The following is a 21,291-nucleotide window of genomic DNA, read 5'->3' as shown; positions in this document are numbered from 1 at the left end:
ATTCTCCTTCACACACACTATACACACTCATTGTCCCTCACACACACCATACACACTCATTCTCCATCACACACACACCATGCACACTCATTCTCTCTCACACACACACCATACACTCTCATTCTCCCTCACACACACACACACCATACACACTCATTCTCCCTCACACACACACCATACACACTCATTCTCCCTCACACACACACCATACACACTCATTCTCCCTCACACACACCATACACACTCATTCTCCCTCACACACACACCATACACACTCATTCTCCCTCACACACACACCATACACACTCATTCTCCCTCACACACACACCATACACACTCATTCTCCCTCACACACACACCATACACACTCATTCTCCTTCACACACACACCATACACACTCATTCTCCCTCACACACACCATACACACTCATTCTCCCTCACACACACCATACACACTCATTCTCCCTCACACACACACCATACACACTCATTCTCCTTCACACACACCATACACACTCATTCTCCCTCACACACACACCATACACACTCATTCTCCCTCACACACACCATACACACTCATTCTCCCTCACACACACACCATACACACTCATTCTCTCCCTCACACACACACCATACACACTCATTCTCCTTCACACACACCATACACACTCATTCTCCCTCACACACACCATACACACTCATTCTCCCTCACACACACACCATACACACTCATTCTCCTTCACATACACTATACACATTCATTCTCCCTCACACACACCATACACACTCATTCTCCTTCACACACACCATACACACTCATTGTCCCTCACACACACACCATACACACTCATTCTCCCTCACACACACACCATACACACTCATTCTCCCTCACACACACCATACCCACTCATTCTCTCCCTCACACACACACCATACACACTCATTCTCCCTCTCACACACACACCATACACACTCATTCTCCCTCACACACACACCATACACACTCATTCTCCCTCTCACACAAAACATCACACTCATTCTCCCTCACACACACACCATACACACTCATTCTTCCTCACACACACACCATACACACTCATTCTCCTTCAGATACACTATACACATTCATTCTCCCTCACACACACCATACACACTCAATCTCCCTCACACACACACCATACACACTCATTCTCCCTCACACACACCATACACACTCATTCTCCCTCACACACACACCATACACACTCATTCTCCTTCACATACACTATACACATTCATTCTCCCTCACACACACCATACACACTCATTCTCCCTCACACACACCATACACACTCATTCTCCCTCACACACACACCATACACACTCATTCTCCCTCTCACACACACCATACACACTCATTCACCCTCACACACACCATACGCACTCATTCTCCCTCACACACACACCATACACACTCATTCTCCCTCACACACACGCCATACACACTCATTCTCCCTCTCACACACACCATACACACTCATTCTCCCTCACACACACACCATACACACTCATTCTCCCTCACACACACACCATACACACTCATTCTCCCTCACACACACACCATACACACTCATTCTCCTTCACACACACCATACACACTCATTGTCCCTCACACACACACCATACACATTCATTCTCCCTCACACACACACCATTCACACTCATTCTCCCTCACACACACACCATACACACTCATTCTCCCTCACACACACACACCATACACACTCATTCTCCTTCACACACACCATACACACTCATTCTCCCTCACACACACCATACACACTCATTCTCCCTCACACACACACCATACACACTCATTCTCCCTCACACACACCATACACACTCATTCTCCCTCACACACACACCATACACACTCATTCTCCCTCACACACACCATACACACTCATTCTCCCTCACACACACACCATACACACTCATTCTCCCTCACACACACACCATACACACTCATTCTCCCTCACACACACACACACCATACACACTCATTCTCCCTCACACACACACCATACACACTCATTCTCCCTCACACACACACCATACACACTCATTCTCCCTCACACACACCATACACACTCATTCTCCCTCACACACACACCATACACACTCATTCTCCCTCACACACACCATACACACTCATTCTCCCTCTCACACACACCATACACACTCATTCTCCCTCACACACACCATACACACTCATTCTCCCTCACACACACACCATACACACTCATTCTCCCTCACACACACCATACACACTCATTCTCCCTCACACACACACCATACACACTCATTCTCCCTCACACACACACGATACACACTCATTCTCCCTCACACACACACATACACACTCATTCTCCTTCACACACACCATACACACTCATTCTCCCTCACACACACCATACACACTCATTCTCCCTCACACACACACCATACACACTCATTCTCCTTCACACACACACCATACACACTCATTCTCTCCCTCACACACACACCATTCACACTCATTCTCTCCTTCACACACACCATGCACACTCATTCTCTCCCTCACACACACACCATACACACTCATTCTCCCTCTCACACACACACCATACACACTCATTCTCCCTCACACACACACACACACCATACACACTCATTCTCCCTCACACACACACACACACCATACACACTCATTCTCCCTCTCACACAAAACATCACACTCATTCTCCCTCACACACACACCATACACACTCATTCTCTCCCTCACACACACACCATACACACTCATTCTCCCTCACACACACACCATACACACACACACACCATACACACTCATTCTCCCTCTCACACACAACATACACACTCATTCTCCCTCACACACACACCATACACACTCATTCTCCCTCACACACACACCATACACACTCATTCTCCCTCACACACACCATACACACTCATTCTCCCTCACACACACACCATACACACTCATTCTCCATCACACACACACCATACACACTCATTCTCCCTCACACACACACCATACACACTCACTTACACACAGAGACAGACAGACACACACACACACACACTTGTGTGTAACAACACCAGGAATTTTCCTGCCTGCATTCCATCACCTACACAACAACTTTAGTTTCACTCAAATCCCCAAACCCATGAAACAAACCGCAATCAGTCATCTGTAGAAATAATTACCTGATACGATAACGATGGCGCACAAGAACAGAGTTAACCATTGAAGCATAGCCCTTCGATCATCAAGAAGTTAAACTGCAAGTCAGTCAGGCTTGGGGAGGAAACATTCAGCCGTGTGTTCAGGGCAATGTCCCCTTGCTGACAAACTTCAAACAGGATCAATAGGCAGTCAAATATCAACTAGGGTTACCATAGGGACAGGACTGAGAAGAGACAGGGCATGCAGCTCACTGACAAGTATATTGCTGGCCAGTCACACTTTTTTCCAGGGTGGAAATGGCTAAAACCAGGGGCCATAATTTAAAGGTGATTGGAGGAAAGTATAGAAGAGGATGTCAGGGGTAGGTTTTTCACTCAGAGGGACGCCCTGCCAGGAGCGGTGGTAGAGTCAGGTCCATGATGGCCATTTAAGAAACATGGATGATAGAAAATTAGAAGGTTATGTTCTATGTTCCGTCTAAGCTGTGCGTGTTAGTCGGTTTTCCAAATACCACAATGCATGTCACTAATTTACGTCACCTCACCTTTCCTGTTCCAGTTTGCACAGCTGCATCGTGGCGGCAGACATCATTGGCGGACAGTGTTCATATCGTAAAGTTTACAAAGATCTGTTTCAAATCCTGTAGGTAGCTTACTAAGTTTTTATTAAAAAAGATCAGTCGAATGACCCTGTGGCTATATACTGTCACAAGAAATTGATAAACATCACATACAGAGTAGCTTTACATGTTTTAAGTGATGTCTTTGATGAACTGGCTGCACTGTGCAAGATTCTGCAAAACAGTGGCCTGACACCGATTGATTCACTTCATTTTGCCCGAGGCAAAATTGACAAGATAAGAAAGCAGTATCTATAGAACACAGAACATAGAATAGTACAGCACAGTACAGGCCCTTCGGCCCACAATGTTGTGCCGACCCTCAAACCCTGCCTCCCATATCTGGGAGACAATGCAATTCTCCGCAATTGCAGATTGTGACTTCACATTTGGCGATGAGCAAGTTAATGCCTTATGTCTAAAATATCATGATTTTCTAGCTGAAAATACTGTAATAGTTAGACAGTTTAATGATTTCAAATTTTCCATGCAGGAAAAAATTAAATCCAAACTGATTTCAAACTTTGCTCAAATGGTGGCATTTGTACTTCAAAATGAACAGTTTTGCGACCTTGCACAGTTGATGGACATTGGGGAAACCTTTCTTCCGTCTAGTGCGGACTGTGAGCGAGGCTTTGGCCTAATGAATCAACTCAAAAACAAGCTGAGAAACCGTTTAGGTGAATGTCATTTGGATATGTTAATGAGAATCAAAAGCTATCAATGGGATGGAAGTTCTATTTGCCGAGATAGAGTTTATAAAGAATGGGTAAATGCCAAAGACACAGGAGAGAGAAAAAAATAACTGAGTGACTTAAATATGTATGTTATTTTGTTGTTATTCTGTGCAGTTTTATGTCAAATATTTTGTAAACCTTCATAAACTGTGCCATGTGTGCATTTAGTGTGCACATACTTTTGTCACAGGAAAAGAATTTGCACAACATTAAATTTTTGCGCACACTGACTACTAAAATTTAGAGGGAACATTGGTTATGTTTTCTTACTGTTTTTTTAATCTTGGAGATGCAACACGGCTACAGGCTCATCCTGCCTAGTGAGCCTGCGTCACCCTATTGCACCCCTGTGACCAATTAAGCTACTAACCCGTACGTCTTTGGACTGTGGGAGGAAACCGGAGCACCCGGAGGAAACCCCTGCAGTCACGGAGAAAATGTACAATCCCCTTACAAACAGCAGTGCTCACTGGTGCTGTAGTAATGTTACGCTGGCCACTGTGTTACCCTGCGGCCCCATGAAGGAGGGAAAGGTTAGACTGATCTTAGAGTGGATTGAAGGGTCAGCACACCATTACAGGCTGAAAGGTCTGTAATGTGCTGAACTGTTTTATGTTCTATGTTCACACAAAACACTAATAATCACATTTACTGCACTCAAAAAATTCCACATCGCTGCCTGCCGTGACTCTGATTTCAGACGCAGTGTGCAGCTTGCTCGTATGACAGTACTATCGATCATCCACATCGGGGTCTCTCTTCCACCCGTCAGAGATATTTACAGGACTGCTGTGTACGCAGGGCCGTCAGCATTGTCAATGATCCCTCCCATCCATCCAGCAGTCTCTTTGACCCCCTATCATCCAGCAGGAGGTACCATAGCATTAGGACAAGGACTGTTAGGGTGAGAAACAGCTTCTTCCCCCAGGCTATGAGACGACTGAACTGCCTGCCATTACCCAGGTTTTATTACATATGAAGCACCAGTAGTGTTATACTCTTTACTTTTTAACTTGTAGTGTAAATGCACCTGATTATTTGTTCATTTATTTATGGTAATATTACCTTATGTGTTGTGGGTATGGGTTATATGCACTGTGCAACACACACAAAATGATGGAGCAACTCAGCAGGCCAGTGAGAAAAGCCCATTCAACGTTTCAGAAGGGTTTTGGCTGAAAACATCGACTGTACGTTTTTCCATAGATGCTGCCTGGCCTGCTGAGTTCCCCCAGCATTCTGTGTGTGCTGTTTGGATTTCCAGCATCTGCAGATTTTCTCTTGTTTGTTATATATAGTGTGTTGTGTACTTTGGTCCAGAGGTATGTTGTTTCATTTGGTGGTATACATGTGTGGAGTTGAATGACAATAAACTGAACTTGAACTTGAAAATATTTGGTGCTATAAAGTGGAGACGTACCTTCACGCCTACAAAGCTATCAGATCAATAGAACTTGTGCAACCGTTCTTGTCATCTTCAGAAGTTTTCGGATGACTCTGCCATAGCTGGATGCATCAGCAAGGGAGATGAGGCTGAGTACAGGGCTACGGTAGGAAACTTTGTCACATGGTGTGAGCAGAATTATTTGCAGCTTAATGTGAAAAAGACTAAGGAGCTGGTGGTAGACCTGAGGAGAGCTAAGGTACTGGTGACCCCTGTTTCCATCCAAGGGGTCAGTGCGGACATGGTGGAGGATTACAAATACCTGGGGATACGAATTGACAATAAACTGGACTGGTCAAAGAACACTGAGGCTGTCTACAAGAAGGGTCAGAGCCGTCTCTATTTCCTGAGGAGACTGAGGTCCTTTAACATCTGCCGGACGATGCTGAGGATGTTCTATGATGGCCAGTGCGATCGTGTTTGCTGTTGTGTGCTGGGGCAGCAGGCTGAGGGTAGCAGACACCAACAGAATCAACAAACTCATTCGTGAGGCCAGTGATGTTGTGGGGATGGATCTGGACTCTCTGACGGTGGTGTCTGAAAAGAGGATGCTGTCCAAGTTGCATGCCATCTTGGACAATGTCTCCCATCCACTACATAATGTACTGGGTGGGCACAGCAGTACATTCAGCCAGAGACTCATTCCACCAAGATGCAGCACAGAGCGTCATAGGAAGTCATTCCTGCCTGTGGCCATCAAACTTTACAACTCCTCCCTTGGAGGGTCAGACACCCTGAGCCAATAGGCTGGTCCTGGACTTATTTCCTGGCATAATTTACATATTACTATTTAATTATTTATGGTTTTATTACTATTTAATTGTTTATGGTGCAACTGTAACGAAAACCAGTTTCCCCCGGGATCAATAAAGTATGACTATGACTATGACTACGACTATGACAGGAAGACAGCATCTGAAACATGCCCTCTTCTCATTGCTACCATCGGGGTGGAGGCACAGGAGCCTGAAGACAGACTCAGTGATTCACGAACAACTTCAACCCTAAGCCATTCTGACCAGTCCATGAACTCACAGTATTTTTTTGTAATAGAGGATACAGATACAAAAGAGGAGATATTTCAAAGAGGCAGTGAATATATGGAATGATCTGCCAGAGAAACATTTAAAAGGCATTTGTAGATAGGGTACATTGAAGGCAAGGGTTTGCAGGGTTATGATCTGATTGTAGGCATCTGGGACTAGCAAAGAGGATGCTGAGGTCAGCATGGACAAGTTGGGCTGTAGGGCCTGTTTCTGTGTTGTATTACTCTAGGAATCTCTGACTTTGTTTAGTTCTGTAATTTTGTTTATTCTACTTTTTAACTATGTTTGCTTTTCTTGGTAACATAGAACATAGAATAGTATAGCACAGTACAGGCCCTTCGGCCCCCAATGTTGTGCTGACCCTCAAACCCTGCCTCCCATATAAGCCCCCACCGTAGATTCCTCCATATACCTGTCTAGTAGTCTCTTAAACTTCATTAGTGTATCTGCCTCCACCACTGACTCAGGCAGTGCATTCCACGCACCAACCACTCTCTGAGTAAAAAACCTTCCTCTAATATCCCCCTTGAACTTCCCACCCCTTACCTTAAAGCCATGTCCTCTTGTATTGAGCAGTGGTGCCCTGGGGAAGAGGCGCTGGCTATCCACTTTATCTATTCCTCTTATTATCTTGTACACCTTTATCATGTCTCCTCTCATCCTCCTTCTCTCCAAAGAGTAAAGCCCTAGCTCCCTTAATCTCTGATCATAATGCATACTTTCTAAACCAGGCAGCATCCTGGTAAATCTCCTCTGTACCCTTTCCAATGCTTCCACATCCTTCCTATAGTGAGGCGACCAGAACTGGACACAGTACTCCAAGTGTGGCCTAACCAGAGTCATTACATCACGACTCTTAAACTCTATCCCTCGACTTATGAAAGCTAATACCTCATAAACTTTCTTAACTACCCTATCCACCTGTGAGGCAACTTTCAGGGATCTGTGGACATGTACCCCGAGATCCCTCTGCTCCTCCACACTACCAAGTATCCTGCCATTTACTTTGTACCCTGCCTTGGAGTTTGTCCTTCCAAAGTGTACCACCTCACAATTCTCCGAGTTGAACTCCATCTGCCACTTCTCAGCCCACTTCTGCATCCTATCAATGTATCTGCAATCTTTGACAATCATCTACACTATCTACAACACCACCAACCTTTGTGTTGTCTGCAAACTTGCCAACCCACCCTTCTACCCCCACATCCAGGTCGTTAATAAAAATCATGAAAAGTAGAGGTCCCAGAACAAATCCTTGTGGGACACCACTAGTCACAATCCTCCAATCTGAACGTACTCCCTCCACCACAACCCTCTGCCTTCTGCAGGCAAGCCAATTCTGAATCCACCTGGCCAAACTTCCCTGGATCCCATGCTTTCTGACTTTCTGAATAAGCCTACCATGTGGATCCTTGTCAAATGCCTTACTAAAATCCATATAGATCACATCCACTGCACTACCCTCATCTATATGCCTGGTCACCTCCTCAAAGAACTCTATCAGGCTTGTTAGACACGATCTGCCCTTCACAAAGCCATGCTGACTGTTCCTGATCAGACCATGATTCTCTAAATGCCCATAGATCCTATCTCTAAGAATCTTTTCCAACAGCTTTCCCACCACAGACGTAAGGCTCACTGGTCTATAATTACCCGGACTATCCCTACTACCTTTTTTGAACAAGCGAACAACATTTGCCTCCCTCCAATCCTCCGGTACCATTCCCATGGACAACGAGGACATAAAGATCCTAGCCAGAGGCTCAACAATCTCTTCTCTCGCCTCGTGGAGCAGCCTGGGGAATATTCCATCAGGCCCCGGGGACTTATCTGTCCTAATGTATTTTAACAACTCCAACACCTCCTCTCCCTTAATACCAACATGCTCCAGAACATCAACCTCACTCATATTGTCCTCACCATCATCAAGTTCCCTCTTATTGGTGAATACCGAAGAGAAGTATTCATTGAGGACCTCGCTCACTTCCACAGCCTCCAGGCACATCTTCCCACCTTTATCTCTAATCGGTCCTACCTTCATTCCTGTCATCCTTTTTTCCTTCACGTAATTGAAGAATGCCTTGGGGTTTTCCTTTATCCTACTCGCCAAGGCCTTCTCATGCCCCCTTCTTGCTCTTCTCAGCCCCTTCTTAAGCTCCTTTCTTGCTTTCCTATATTCCTCAATAGACCCATCTGATCCTTGCTTCCTAAACCTCATGTATGCTGCCTTCTTCCACCTGACTAGATTTTCCACCTCACTTGTCACCCATGGTTCCTTCACCCTACCATTCTTTATCTTCCTCACCGGGACAAATTTATCCCTACATCCCGCAAGAGATCTCTAAACATCAACCACATGTCCATAGTACATTTCCCTGCAAAAACATCATCCCAATTCACACCCGCAAGTTCTAGGCTTATAGCCTCATAATTTGCCTTTCCCCAATTAAAAATTTTCCTGTCCTCTTTGATTCTATCCTTTTCCATGATAATTATAAAGGCCAGGGAGCAGTGGTCACTGTCCCCCAAATGCTCACCCACTGAGAGATCTGTGACCTGACCCGGTTCATTACCTAGTACTAGATCTAGTATGGCATTCCCCCTGGCTGGCCTCTACCAAGGGGCCTATAGAATACCCCCAGTAGAGTAACTGCTCCTTTCCTGTTCCTGACTTCCACCCATATTGACTTAAAAGAAGATCCTGCTGCATTACCCACCCTTTCTGTAGCTGTAATAGTATCCCTGACCAGTAATGCCACCCCTCCTCCTCGAAAAAGTCGGAAACAGAAAGGGAGCAATCACTCTATCAGGAGTATTCTATAGACACCCTGCCCCCCACCCCCAAGTAGCAACAGAGACACTGAGGAACAGATTGAGAGGCAGATTTCGGAAAGGTGCAAAAATAACTGGGTTACTTTCCTAACATTGATTGGCACCTCTTTAGTGTAAAGGGTTTAGATGGGGCACTTTGTTTGGTGTCTTCAGGAAGGATTCCTGATACAATCTTTAGAGAGGCAATTAGATGAGAGGCCAGATTGGATCTGGTGCTGAGCAATAAACATGGTTAGGTGTCAGATCTCTCAGTGGGTAAGCATTTTGGAGACAGTGACCATAACTCACTATTCTTTACCATAGCCTTGGAAAGAGATAGGAGTAGATGATATGGAGTCATAGGGAAGTACAGCACAGAAGCAGACCCTTTGGCCCATCCAGTTCATGCCAAAACCATTTAAACTGCCTACTCCCAAAGACCTGCACCAGGACCATAGCCTTCCATACCCCTACCATCCATGTACCGATCCAATCTTCTCTTAAATGTTAAAATAGAGCTTGCATGCACCATTTGCGCTGGCAGCTCATTCTACACTCTCACGACCCTCTGAGTGAAGAAGTTTCCCCACATGTTCCCTTTAAACTTTTCACCTTTCGCACTGAACCCATGCCCTCTCGTTGTAGCCTCACCCAACCTCAGTGGAAAAAGCCTGCTTGCATTTACTCTATCTATCCCCCTCATAATTTTGTATACCTCCATCAAATCTCTTGTCAGTCTTCTACGTTCTAAAGAATATAGTCCTAACTTATTCAATCTTCCCTTATGTAATCCCCGGTTAAGAATTTTTATTGCTATGCTGTACTTATTTCATTCTAGCAGTTCTGTAAAAGCAGTGAGCTGTGCTCTTAGAATGTTTGGTTTCGTTTAAAAAGTAAGGAGCTATGATGTTCAACTTGGGAATGTTGTATCAGCCCAATCAGAATGGCGGAATCGGGAGTAAGCTTGAGACAGTGGGCGGGGAGAGATTTGTGACGGATATTGTGGTTTGCAGGGTTTTTTTTGGGCGGGAGCTGCAGAGAGGACAGGATGGTAGATGGCTGAGGGTGCTGTGAGAAGGAACATCCCTGTTGCACAAAGTGCATTGTGCAGACGTAACCAGGTGACTGTTGGATATAATTGTTTGTTGTTAGAGTGCACTTCTCCGTTTACCCTGGCAATGCTAAAATAGCTGCTTGTGCCTTTAAGAGAAAATGGTGATGTCATTACACGCATGTGGAGTAGAAAGAAGAGTTGCAAGGTTCTAGAAAGGATATCAAATGCTAGTTTTATGGTGAGGAAAGAAAATAAGCATATAAGAAATAGGATCAGGAGTCGGCCATCGGGCTTGTCAAGCCTGCTCCGCCATTCAATAAGATCATGGCTGATCTGTCCATGGACTCATCTCCACCTACCTGCCTTTTCCCCATAACCCTTCATTCCCCTACTATACAAAAAACTATCCAACCTTGTCTTCAATATATTTACTGAGGTAGCCTCCACTGCTTCATTCGGCAGAGAATTCCACAGATTCACCACTCTCTGGGAAAAACAGTTCCTCCTCGTCTCCGTCCTAAATCTACTCCCCCGAATTTTGAGGCTATGTCCCCTAGTTCTAGTCTCACCTACCAGTGAAAACAACTTTCCTGCCTCGATCTTATCTATCCCTTTCATAATTGTATATGTTTCTTTAAGACCTCTTTATAATAAGATCACCTTATTATAAAGTGAATAATATTTGATAATATCCATGTAAATTTGTTTATACTTAGAAACATAGAAAACCTTCAGCACAATACAGGCCCTTCGGCCCACCATGTTGTGTCGAACATGTACTTTAGAAATTACCTAGGGTTACCCATAGCCCTCTATTTTTCTAAGCTCCATGTACCTATCCAGGAGTCTCTTAAAAGATACTATTATATCCGCCTCCATCACCGTCGCCAGCAGCCCATTCCACGCACTCACCACTCTCTGCGTAAAAGACTTACCCCTGACATCTCCTCTGTACCTACTTCCAAGCACCTTAAAACTGTGCCCTCTCATGCTAGCCATTTTAGCCCTGGGAAAAAGCCTCTGACTATCCACACGATCAATGCCTCTCATCATCTTATACACCTCTATCAGGTCACCTCTCATCCTCCATCACTCCAAGGAGAAAAGGCCGAGTTCACTTAACCTATTCTCAAAGGGCATGCTCCCCGATACAGGCAACATTCTTGTACACCTCATCTGCACCCTTTCTACAGTTTACTTGTTTGTAAATCTAGAATATCGGTAATTTGACATGTTTTACATATGGATGCTTTAGATTTTCGCGAGTAATGTTATCAGCACTGGATAGTGCGGTTGTGCAAAGTTCCTTATCGGCCTAGTAGGTTAGTCTTTTGTAATTTAAACTCCAAGGCAATATATTGTAAAAGTTTATTTGTCTTGCTTTATTGTTTCATGACTGTTTCTTTATTGTTTCATGACTGAAAGTGAATATAACAGAGTAATGCGAATGTGTTAATCTCTGTTCGCGCAGCATGAGTGAGGAGAATTTGTTTCAGGGCCTAGCCTGTATGTGTTTGGGAGTTCAGCATGTGTGTGTCAAAGTGAGTATATCCCTTAGTTAATATGAGATGTATTTATTCATATTTTTGATGTTGTGTATAAAGTATAGGGTTGGTGGGATTCTAATGTTTGTTATTTTTTTTTAGAATTGCCGCTATCATATTGTATATTGGTTTTTGTATATTTTGATTTATTTATTTTCATACTGCATATGTAACAAGGGTGGGAACTGTTTTTTTAATTATTTTGTCATTTTTATTTCAATACTTTCTTTCTACTGTTACGTACCCCGTAACTGGGTTGCCAAACCAGCAGAAATGGATCACTCAGTTGGAGTCTGGATTACTGGAACTAAGAAAGTTTTATTAAAGAAATAAGCAACACAGTACTCTAATCAAAAGGATAATAAATGCAACAGTTCAGCAATGATAAACACACATGTACACAGAATTAGGATAACAGGATCAATCAAGCTCTATCATCGTCTAGGGGTAAATGACCAGCTCCAACTGCCTCTCTCTCTCTTGCCGTTGTCGTTCTAACTGTTACTCTTCGTGTTCTAACTGCCGTACCCGGAACTCGTGCTCGAGTCTCAGTTTTTCAAGCTGCACCTGTACCGCGTCTCCAGTAGGTTTTTCAATAGACACCACCTCCAGCTCCCCTTGGGGAAACACACCTTTAGATACATAGTGCTCTACAATAGCTCTGTGTATCTCCTCTCTCCTCATTGTCGACTTCCCCTTAACAAGATTCAACCGTTTGGCCACAGCTGCCAATTCCGCTTTCCTGGCATCCTCTAATGCCTCCAAGGTCGGCGCCTTTATAAATTCCTCAATCTCCATTTCTGCTGTTTGTCTTTTCTTTCTTTCGGGAATTTTAACCCAATCAATTTACTCCGTCCCAAATTTAGCGTTCAAAATCGCGGACGAGAACCCCACTTATGTTACGTACCCCGTAACTGGGTTGCCAAACCAGCAGAAATAGATCACTCAGTTGGAGTCTGGATTACTGGAACTAAGAAAGTTTTATTAAAGAAATAAGCAACACAGTACTCTAATCAAAAGGATAATAAATGTAACAGTTCAGCAATGATTCACACACATGTACACAGAATTAGGATAACAGGATCAATCAAGCTCTATCGTCGTCTAGGGGTAAGTGACCAGTTTCAAAGTGACGCAAAGTTCAGTTCAATTGAGTTCAGTTCAGTTCACAGTAATCACTGCCATGCCAGTGGACAGGCGGTGGGGGGGAGGGGGGAAGGAGAGAGAGAGAGCAAAAGCGAATGAATATTCAAATGGCTTCCACACAGACCTTCGATATTCCTCACAGTCAGCTTTCGGGCGAGCCCTTTGTAATGTCTTCTGAGGTCACCAACTCTGACCCTTCCGTTTCAGATACGATCGTTCCTCAGCGGTGAACCCGGCACCCAGGCAAGGGCGGACACACACCAGGTTCCCGCCGATCGTATCTTTCCACCCTGTGCGTCTATGGCTTGGTCCCACGACCAGACCTCCAAAACTCCCACCGACTTGTGGGAGGCGCACCGCTTCCAGGGTCTCGTTACCTCGTGGTGTCGTGTGTGTCCTGCCTTAGCGAACCTGTCCCTTTTTATCCCCCTGCTGGGGTATCGCCTGTCCATCACTTCAAACAGTTCAGGGTTCAAAGAGGAGCCGATCTTGACAGCTCTCAGACCGGTGTCTCCTTCCGTTACTCTCTCCCGTCCCTTCATTAACATCTCCAAATGCTGCTCCATTGTTTTTCCTTATCTCTCTCTCTCCTGAAGACAAGTGTCAGACCAACTGTTGATCCCACTGGTGCCAGCCCAGGACAGTTAACATCTTAGTCTATGTGTACTTTCGTCACACTGCATTAAAACATCTAAAGCAGGTAAAGGAATTAAAGCCCTGTTGTCCTGTGTGTGTAATTTTCCCCAGGCTACAAAACAGATGAATGGCACGAAGGAAGAAAGGCCACAACTCCTGCTGAGAGCAGAATGCCTGTTTGTTCAGAATGGATTTCGAGCGACGTTTGAAATATGGTGTGTGTTTTCATGCAGACTGTGGGTCATGCACACTGCATGAGGAAAAAGACAAATTCACGATGAGCTCCAACTTCATCTGCACATTTGGACTGTGTTAACTGTAATGGACCCTTTTTTTTACTTTTCTTTTCCTACAAACTGTTCTATAAAGCTGAAATTAGTAAATTTACTTTCTTTATAATTTAATGCGATCTGTTATTTCTTGCCAACTGACATATGTGTCTGGGCAGTAATAACGCAGCATTCACTCAAATCGAGGTTTCTTTAATCAGAACATCACGGCGTTCCTGTGTGGTTGAACCCCAAGTCACACCAGCCCTAGATGTATATTGTTTATGAAAGGTGGCATTCTCACTGCTGAGTCCCGTGGCTGTTAGCAGGGCCAGCAATGAGCCGAGTTTCCTTATGAGCCCACTGAGGGGTGGGCAAGAGTCCTGGCAATTTCTGCCCTTGACTCCCAAGGGAACACCTTATCAAGCCATGGAGATTTGTCCACCCTGATTTGCGTCAGTGCAGCAAACACCTCTCCTGTAATCTGTACAGGGTTCATGAAGTTGATGCACCTTTGCCTCACTTCTATAGATTCTGCGTCCATCTCCTCAGTAAATACAGGTAGAGAACTCAGATCCTCCAGACCCAGCATTATCCTTGTTAATTTGCTCTGCACTCTTTCAACCTTGTTTATATCTTTCCTGCAGGTAGATGTCTAAAACTGTGCACAATATCCAAATTAGGCCTCACAAGCATCTTAAACAACTTTAACACCTCACACTTGTCTACATTAAATTCCATCTGCCATTTTTCAGCCCATTTTTTCAGCTGGTTCATTTCCCTCTGCAAGCCATGATAGCCTTTCTCACTGTCCACTATACCCCCAATCTTGGTGTCATCTGCAAATCCGCTGATCCAGTTAACCACATTATCATCCTGATCATTGATACAGATGACAAACAACAAAGGACCCAGCACCGATCCCTGTGGCACACCTCGAGTCACAGGCCCCCAGTCCGAGACGTAACCCTCTACTACCACTCTCTGGCTTCTCCCACGAAGCCACTGCTTAATCTCATTTACCAACTCATCCTGAATGCTACACTGAACCTCCATGACCAGATTCCCATGCAGGGCCTTGTCAACTGCCTTACTAAACTCCACCTAGACAACATCTACTGCCTTACCTTCATCCACTTTCCTTATAACTTCCTCAAAAAAACTCTGTAAGATTGATTAGACGTGATCTAACATGCACGAAGCCATGCTGACTATCCTTAATGTCTATGTCTATCCAAATATTTAAATATCCAGTCCCTTAGAATACTTTCCAATAACTTTCAATAACTGATGTCATACTCACTGGCTGAGAATTTCCTAGCTTAAAATGAGAGCCTTTTTTTAAACAGCAGAACAATATTGGCTATCCTCCAATCCTCTGGTGCCTCCCCATCACTAAGGATGATTTAAATATCTCTGCTAGGGCCCTGGCACTTGCCTCCCACAGGGTCCAAGGAAACACCTTGTCAGGCCCTGAAGATTTATCCACCCTGATTTGCTTATGGACCTGTTTCCTCCTCCAGTTGTCAATAATCCATGACCTTGGCATTGCCAGCAAATAGCCATAGTCATAGTCTTACTTTATTGATCCCGGGGGAAATTGGTTTTCATTATAGTTGCGCCATAAATAATAAGTAGTAATAAAACCATAAATAATTAACTAGTAATATGTAAATTATGCCAGGAAATAAGTCCAGGACCAGCCTATTGGCTCAGGGTGTCTGACCCTCCAAGGGAGGAGTTGTAAAGTTTGATGGCCACAGACAGGAATGACTTCCTATGACGCTCTGTGCTGCATCTCGGTGGAATGAGTCTCTGGTTGAATGTACTCCTGTGCCCACCCAGTACATTTTGTAGTGGATGGGAGACATTGACCAAGATGGCATGCAACTTGGACAGCATCCTCTTTTCAGACACCACCGTGAGAGAGTCCAGTTCCATCCCCATAACATCACTGGCCTTACGAATGAGTTTGTTTAGATTCTGTTGGTGTCTGCTATCCTCAGCCTGCTGCCCCAGCACACAACAGCAAACATGATCACACTGGTCACCACAGACTCATAGAACATCCTTAGCATCGTCCGGCAGATGTTAAAGGACCTCAGTCTCCTCAGGAAATAGAGACAGCTCTGACCCTTCTTGTAGACAGCCTCAGTGTTCTTTGACAAGTCCAGTTTATTGTCAATTCATATCCCCACATATTTGTAATCCTCCACCATGAACACACTGACCCCCTGGATGGAAACGGGGTCACCGGTACCTTAGCTCTCCTCAGGTCTACCACCAGCTCCTTAGTCTTTTTCACATTAAGCTGCAGATAATTCTGCTCACACCATGTGACAAAGTTTCCTACCGTAGCCATGTACTCAGCCTCATCTCCCTTGCTGATGCATCCAACTATGGCAGAGTTATCAGAAAACTTCTGAAGATGACAGGACTCTGTGCAGTAGTTGAAGTCCGAGGTGTAAATGGTGAAGAGAAGGGGAGACAAGACAAATGGAGCTCTGCTTAGCCTCACAGTTGTAGGTATAAGGTGAGTAGCCAATCCGAACTGACTAGAGTCTACAAGTGAGGAAACCGAGGATCTAATTGCACACGGAAACTTTGAGGCCAGGAAGTCGAGGCATTGCTGTGTTTTCTTTGTAATTGAACTTAGTTGCTGAAGCCAGGACAGGAGCTCTGAAATGATGATACTCCCTTTCTCTCTAACCCTCTTTTCCCCTTCCCTTCTCTTCTTCCTTCCTCGTTCTCCCCCTTGCTGTTGTTCAGATGATCCACTGGAACTCTTAACTCCGGCTTTTGGGCTAGGTTCCCAGTGATGAGAGACCAAGGACTTGTTGTAGTCCATTGAAATAAAAACCTCACACACAGCAACATTCAACTGATGGCAAAGACAAATGCAGGTGTGTGGTCATACACTTTGGTAGAAGGAATAAATGCTTAGAGTATTTTCTAAATGGGGAGAAAATTTAAAAAATCAGAGGTGCAAGGGGGACTTGTGAGTCTTCATGCAGGATTCCCTGAAGGTTAACTTGTAGGTTGAGTTGGACCCGTGGCCAAGTGGTTAAGGCGTCAGTCTAGTGATCTGAAGGTCGCTAGTTCGAGCCTCAGCTGTGGCAGCATGTTTGTGTCCTTGAGCAAGGCACTTAACCACACATTGCTCGAGTCTGTGTGAGGGGTGGCGCCCCACACAGACTTCCAATCTGCGCCTTGTAAGGCATGAAAATGCCCGACGCAGGCCTCTCATGGTCTGAGTCGACGTTCCCTCCCTCCTGAGTTGGAGGTAAGGACGCCAAATGCAACGTTAGCATTTATATCGAGAGGAATGGAATATAAAAGCAAGTTTGTAATGTTGTGGACATATTAGTCATTGATCAGACCACATTTTGAATATTGTGAGCAATTTTGGGCCCTGTACGTAAGGAAGGATGTGCTGAGATTGGAGAGGGTCCAGAGGAGATACACAAGGTACCAAGACGAGGAGTATTTGATGCCTTTGGCCCTGTATTCACTGGAGTTTAGAAGGATGAAGGGAAAAGCTCATTGAAACCTACTGAAGTATTCAACTTCTGGCTACTAAGGATGAGCAACAATTTACTGGCAATTTCAAAGGATCACCACAAACAATGAAGGGGCGAGCAAGGGTGAGTCTGGGTTGAGTGTTGAAGCATGAGGATGTGAGCAATATCGAGGTATGTTTGAGGAGAAGTGGTCAGAGCGAGATCAAGGCATGCTCGAGATGGAATCAGGGCATGTGAAGTGGAGAAATGTTTCGGAGCCCATCCATCTAAACCGAGAGCAAGGTTTGATTGATCTAAGCGCCGAGCCGATTTGAAAAGTTTAGGTATGGGCCGAAACCATATATCCATATAACAATTACAGCACGGAAACAGGCCATCTTGGCCCTCCTAGTCCGTGCCGAGTTCTTACTCTCACCTAGCCCCACCGACCTGCACTCAGCCCATAACCCTCCATTCTAAGCCCATAACCCTCCATTCCTTTCCTGTCATATACCTATCCAATTTAACATGTGGCAGGTTCCAGGCCCAGAGCATATCGATGCGATTGGGCCTGGGTCATTGAGTGAGGAACAACCCAATGTTTGGATGATTTAAATGCCAGGCTGGACTGAAGCTGAGTCTATGAGCCTGCGATATGTATCCGTGGGCTCCACAACATTTTGCTCAGCTGTGTGATGAACTGAGGCCGAGGCTGTCGGCCTGCTCCAACTGCTCAGGACTGAGGCTGTCGGCCTCCTCCAGCTGCTCAGGGCTTCATGTCTATGGACTTGCTTCTGTTCCGAATGCTGTTGCTTGCTTTTACTTTTTTGCAGGATTTGTGATTTCTCTCTGCACATTGGGTGTTTGTTGTTCTTTTTATGGGTTGTTTTGGGTTTCTTGTTTTGTGACTGCCTGTAAGGAGATGAATCTCAAAGTTGTATACGTACTTAGATAATAAATGTACCTGGAACTTTGACCTTAGAAACTGGAAGGCCTTGATAGAGTGGAGAGACGTTTCAATTAGCTGGGGAGTCTAGGACCAGCAGACATAGCCTCGGTATAAAGTACATCCCTTTAGAACAGAGATGAGGGAGGTAGGTCAGCCAGAAGGTGGTAAATCTGTGGGATTCGTTACCACGGACGGCTGTGCCGGCCAAGTTGTTGGGTATATTTAAAGCAGAGGTTGATTGGTAAGGAGGTTGAGGTTTATGAGCAGAAGTGGGAGAACAGGGTTGAAAAAGAATCAGGCTTAATGGAATGGCAGAGTAGACTCGATGGGCTGAGTGGCCCAATTCTACTTGTGTGTCTTCCAGACTTTTGAAAAGGGGAATGAAACACTGATGGAGCTGCATGTGGAAGAATAAAGAGCTTTTCAAACAAACGTTTGGAACTTTTTAATTATCATTTTTTTAAAAACATTGTATTTAACAACCTCTAAAGAAGGCAGAAAATTTAACGTATAAGAACGCAACACAAGACACATGTCGGAACAGTAAATTCCACAAAACAGATTGTCAGGGCTCAGACAGAGGCTGTGGTGATTACAGAGACATGGCAAAAACTGAGAACGGTTTTACAAGCCACTTGTGTTCTTCCTCTTTAACAATTGTTATAGTAACTCATTTCTCCACAGACAACCAGCAATTTCACCACTCAGCTTTAGGTAGCTGCCTGAGTTCGAGGTATATAAATTGTGCTGGTGTGGGAGAGGCTGGGATATTCGGTTGCTCTCTTCACACACCCAATTCTGTTTGTTGAGAGTCCTAATGGCTGAATCAGTGCACAACGCTGGGGAAGCTTGGACACACCGCTGCAGGCCTGGTGAAGAGAGGAGTCAGCCTCCAGGACACTGGAACCTCACTCAGTACACACTCCTCATTAACGGCAGGGTAAAGTGAGCATCCTGGGAAAAATTCAAGCAGTGAGAACCGGAGATTCTGCAGATTCTAGATTCTAGCAACACACAAAATGTTGGAGCAACTCAGCAGGTCAGGCAGCATTTATGGAGGGGAATAAACAGCCGATGGTTCAGGCTGAGAGTCTGAGGACTGTGTATTCATTTCCATAGATGCTGACTTGCTGGGTTCCTCCAGCATTTTGTGTGTGTTGCTGAAGCAGAGAGAATCACTAAGATTCCCAGATGAATAAACATTCAAGGCCCAAGGTGAGTGGAGACCTGTGGGTGGAGCCATGGTATGATGGCCGGCAGGGGGGAGGAGTGGGCGGAGGAGAGGGAGGGGGGAGAGAGAGAGTGGGAAAGGGAGAGAGAGGGGGGAGAGAGAGGGGGGGCGAGGGAGAGGGGAGAGGGAGGGGGGAGAGAGGGGGGAGAGAGGGGAGAGAGAAGGGGGGAGAGAGAAGGGGGAGAGAGAGAAGGGGAGAGAGAGAAGGGAGGAGAGAGAGGGAAGAGGAAGATAGAGAGATCCCCCTTTCTCTCTCTCTCACTTACTAACCAGTGCTGTGTTACCAGGTTTCCCTGACTTTCTTCCTTGTATAGGCTGAAGGACTGTGATCCAGGATTGGGAGACTGAACTGAAAGGTTTGAAAACACCAATGTGTACAGAGTGGGCACAGAGAACACGACCATTTTCAAAAGCAGGGGTGCCCAGGATGTGCAACAGAAGTCAACTAATAAACGGCAAACTGTCTGGGACAATTGATGGATGCAATTTGGCAGAATTCCACATCCAGCTTTTGCTGAGGGTGGTTAAACTCTTCAAACCAAATGGCTCATGCCTTCCCAAAGCAACGTACACAAACACCACTTTCAACACTCCTGACAAATCTGCACGGCTTTCCCCCACTCATTTCTTCAGCAAGCCAGCCATGAGGTCGATGGGCACCGGGAAGAAGATGGTGGAGTTGTTTTCCGATGCCACCTCAGCCAGGGTATGGAAGTAGCGGAGCTGCAAGGCTACAGGGTTCCTTGACATGACGATGGCAGCATCCTTGAGGGAGTGGGAGGCCCTCACCTCGCCCTCCGCTGCAATTACCTGAGGGAATACATGGAGACATTAACAACAAGACACTCTGTCATGGCTGGTCCCACACCCGGCTGTGAAAGGAGGAGGGTTGGACATGGGACTAGCAACCCCATCCCGTAAAAACCCAGAGACAGAGAAATGCCAACAGAAGCTTCAAACACCTCATCCCTGGGAGAGAAAGGATCTTTGCCTAGAAGACAAATGAATTTTTATGGGGAAAGTGAAAGCCACAGAACCGATCGACCTTTCATTGGCCCAGGACAGCAGATGACAG

General features: G+C 45.3%; 2 protein-coding genes across 4 annotated transcripts in view; both read right to left on the bottom strand.

Annotated features, from left to right (window-relative positions):
* The window catches only part of LOC134347798 (lipase member H-like), a 56,772-nt gene extending 53,148 nt beyond the window's left edge, over positions 1-3,624 (bottom strand). The window contains exon 1 of one of the 2 annotated variants that reach the window (XM_063050226.1): positions 3,251-3,624. In XM_063050226.1, coding sequence (XP_062906296.1) covers positions 3,251-3,299 — 49 coding nt within the window. In that variant the 5' untranslated portion in view covers positions 3,300-3,624. The remainder of the gene's footprint in view (positions 1-3,250) is intronic. The other variant, XM_063050224.1, reaches the window with a different exon arrangement.
* Positions 3,625-19,423: 15,799 nt separating this feature from the next.
* LOC134347452 (stomatin-like) overlaps positions 19,424-21,291 on the bottom strand; it is a 58,865-nt gene continuing 56,997 nt past the window's right edge. For both annotated transcript variants that reach the window (XM_063049772.1, XM_063049773.1), the window contains one exon: positions 19,424-21,026. In XM_063049772.1, the coding sequence (XP_062905842.1) occupies positions 20,838-21,026 (189 nt within the window). In that variant the 3' untranslated portion in view covers positions 19,424-20,837. The remainder of the gene's footprint in view (positions 21,027-21,291) is intronic.

This window comes from Mobula hypostoma, chromosome 6 (genome assembly GCF_963921235.1).
Source record: "Mobula hypostoma chromosome 6, sMobHyp1.1, whole genome shotgun sequence".
Classification (NCBI taxonomy): domain Eukaryota; kingdom Metazoa; phylum Chordata; class Chondrichthyes; order Myliobatiformes; family Myliobatidae; genus Mobula; species Mobula hypostoma.
This window is presented reverse-complemented; position numbering and strand designations above follow the sequence as displayed.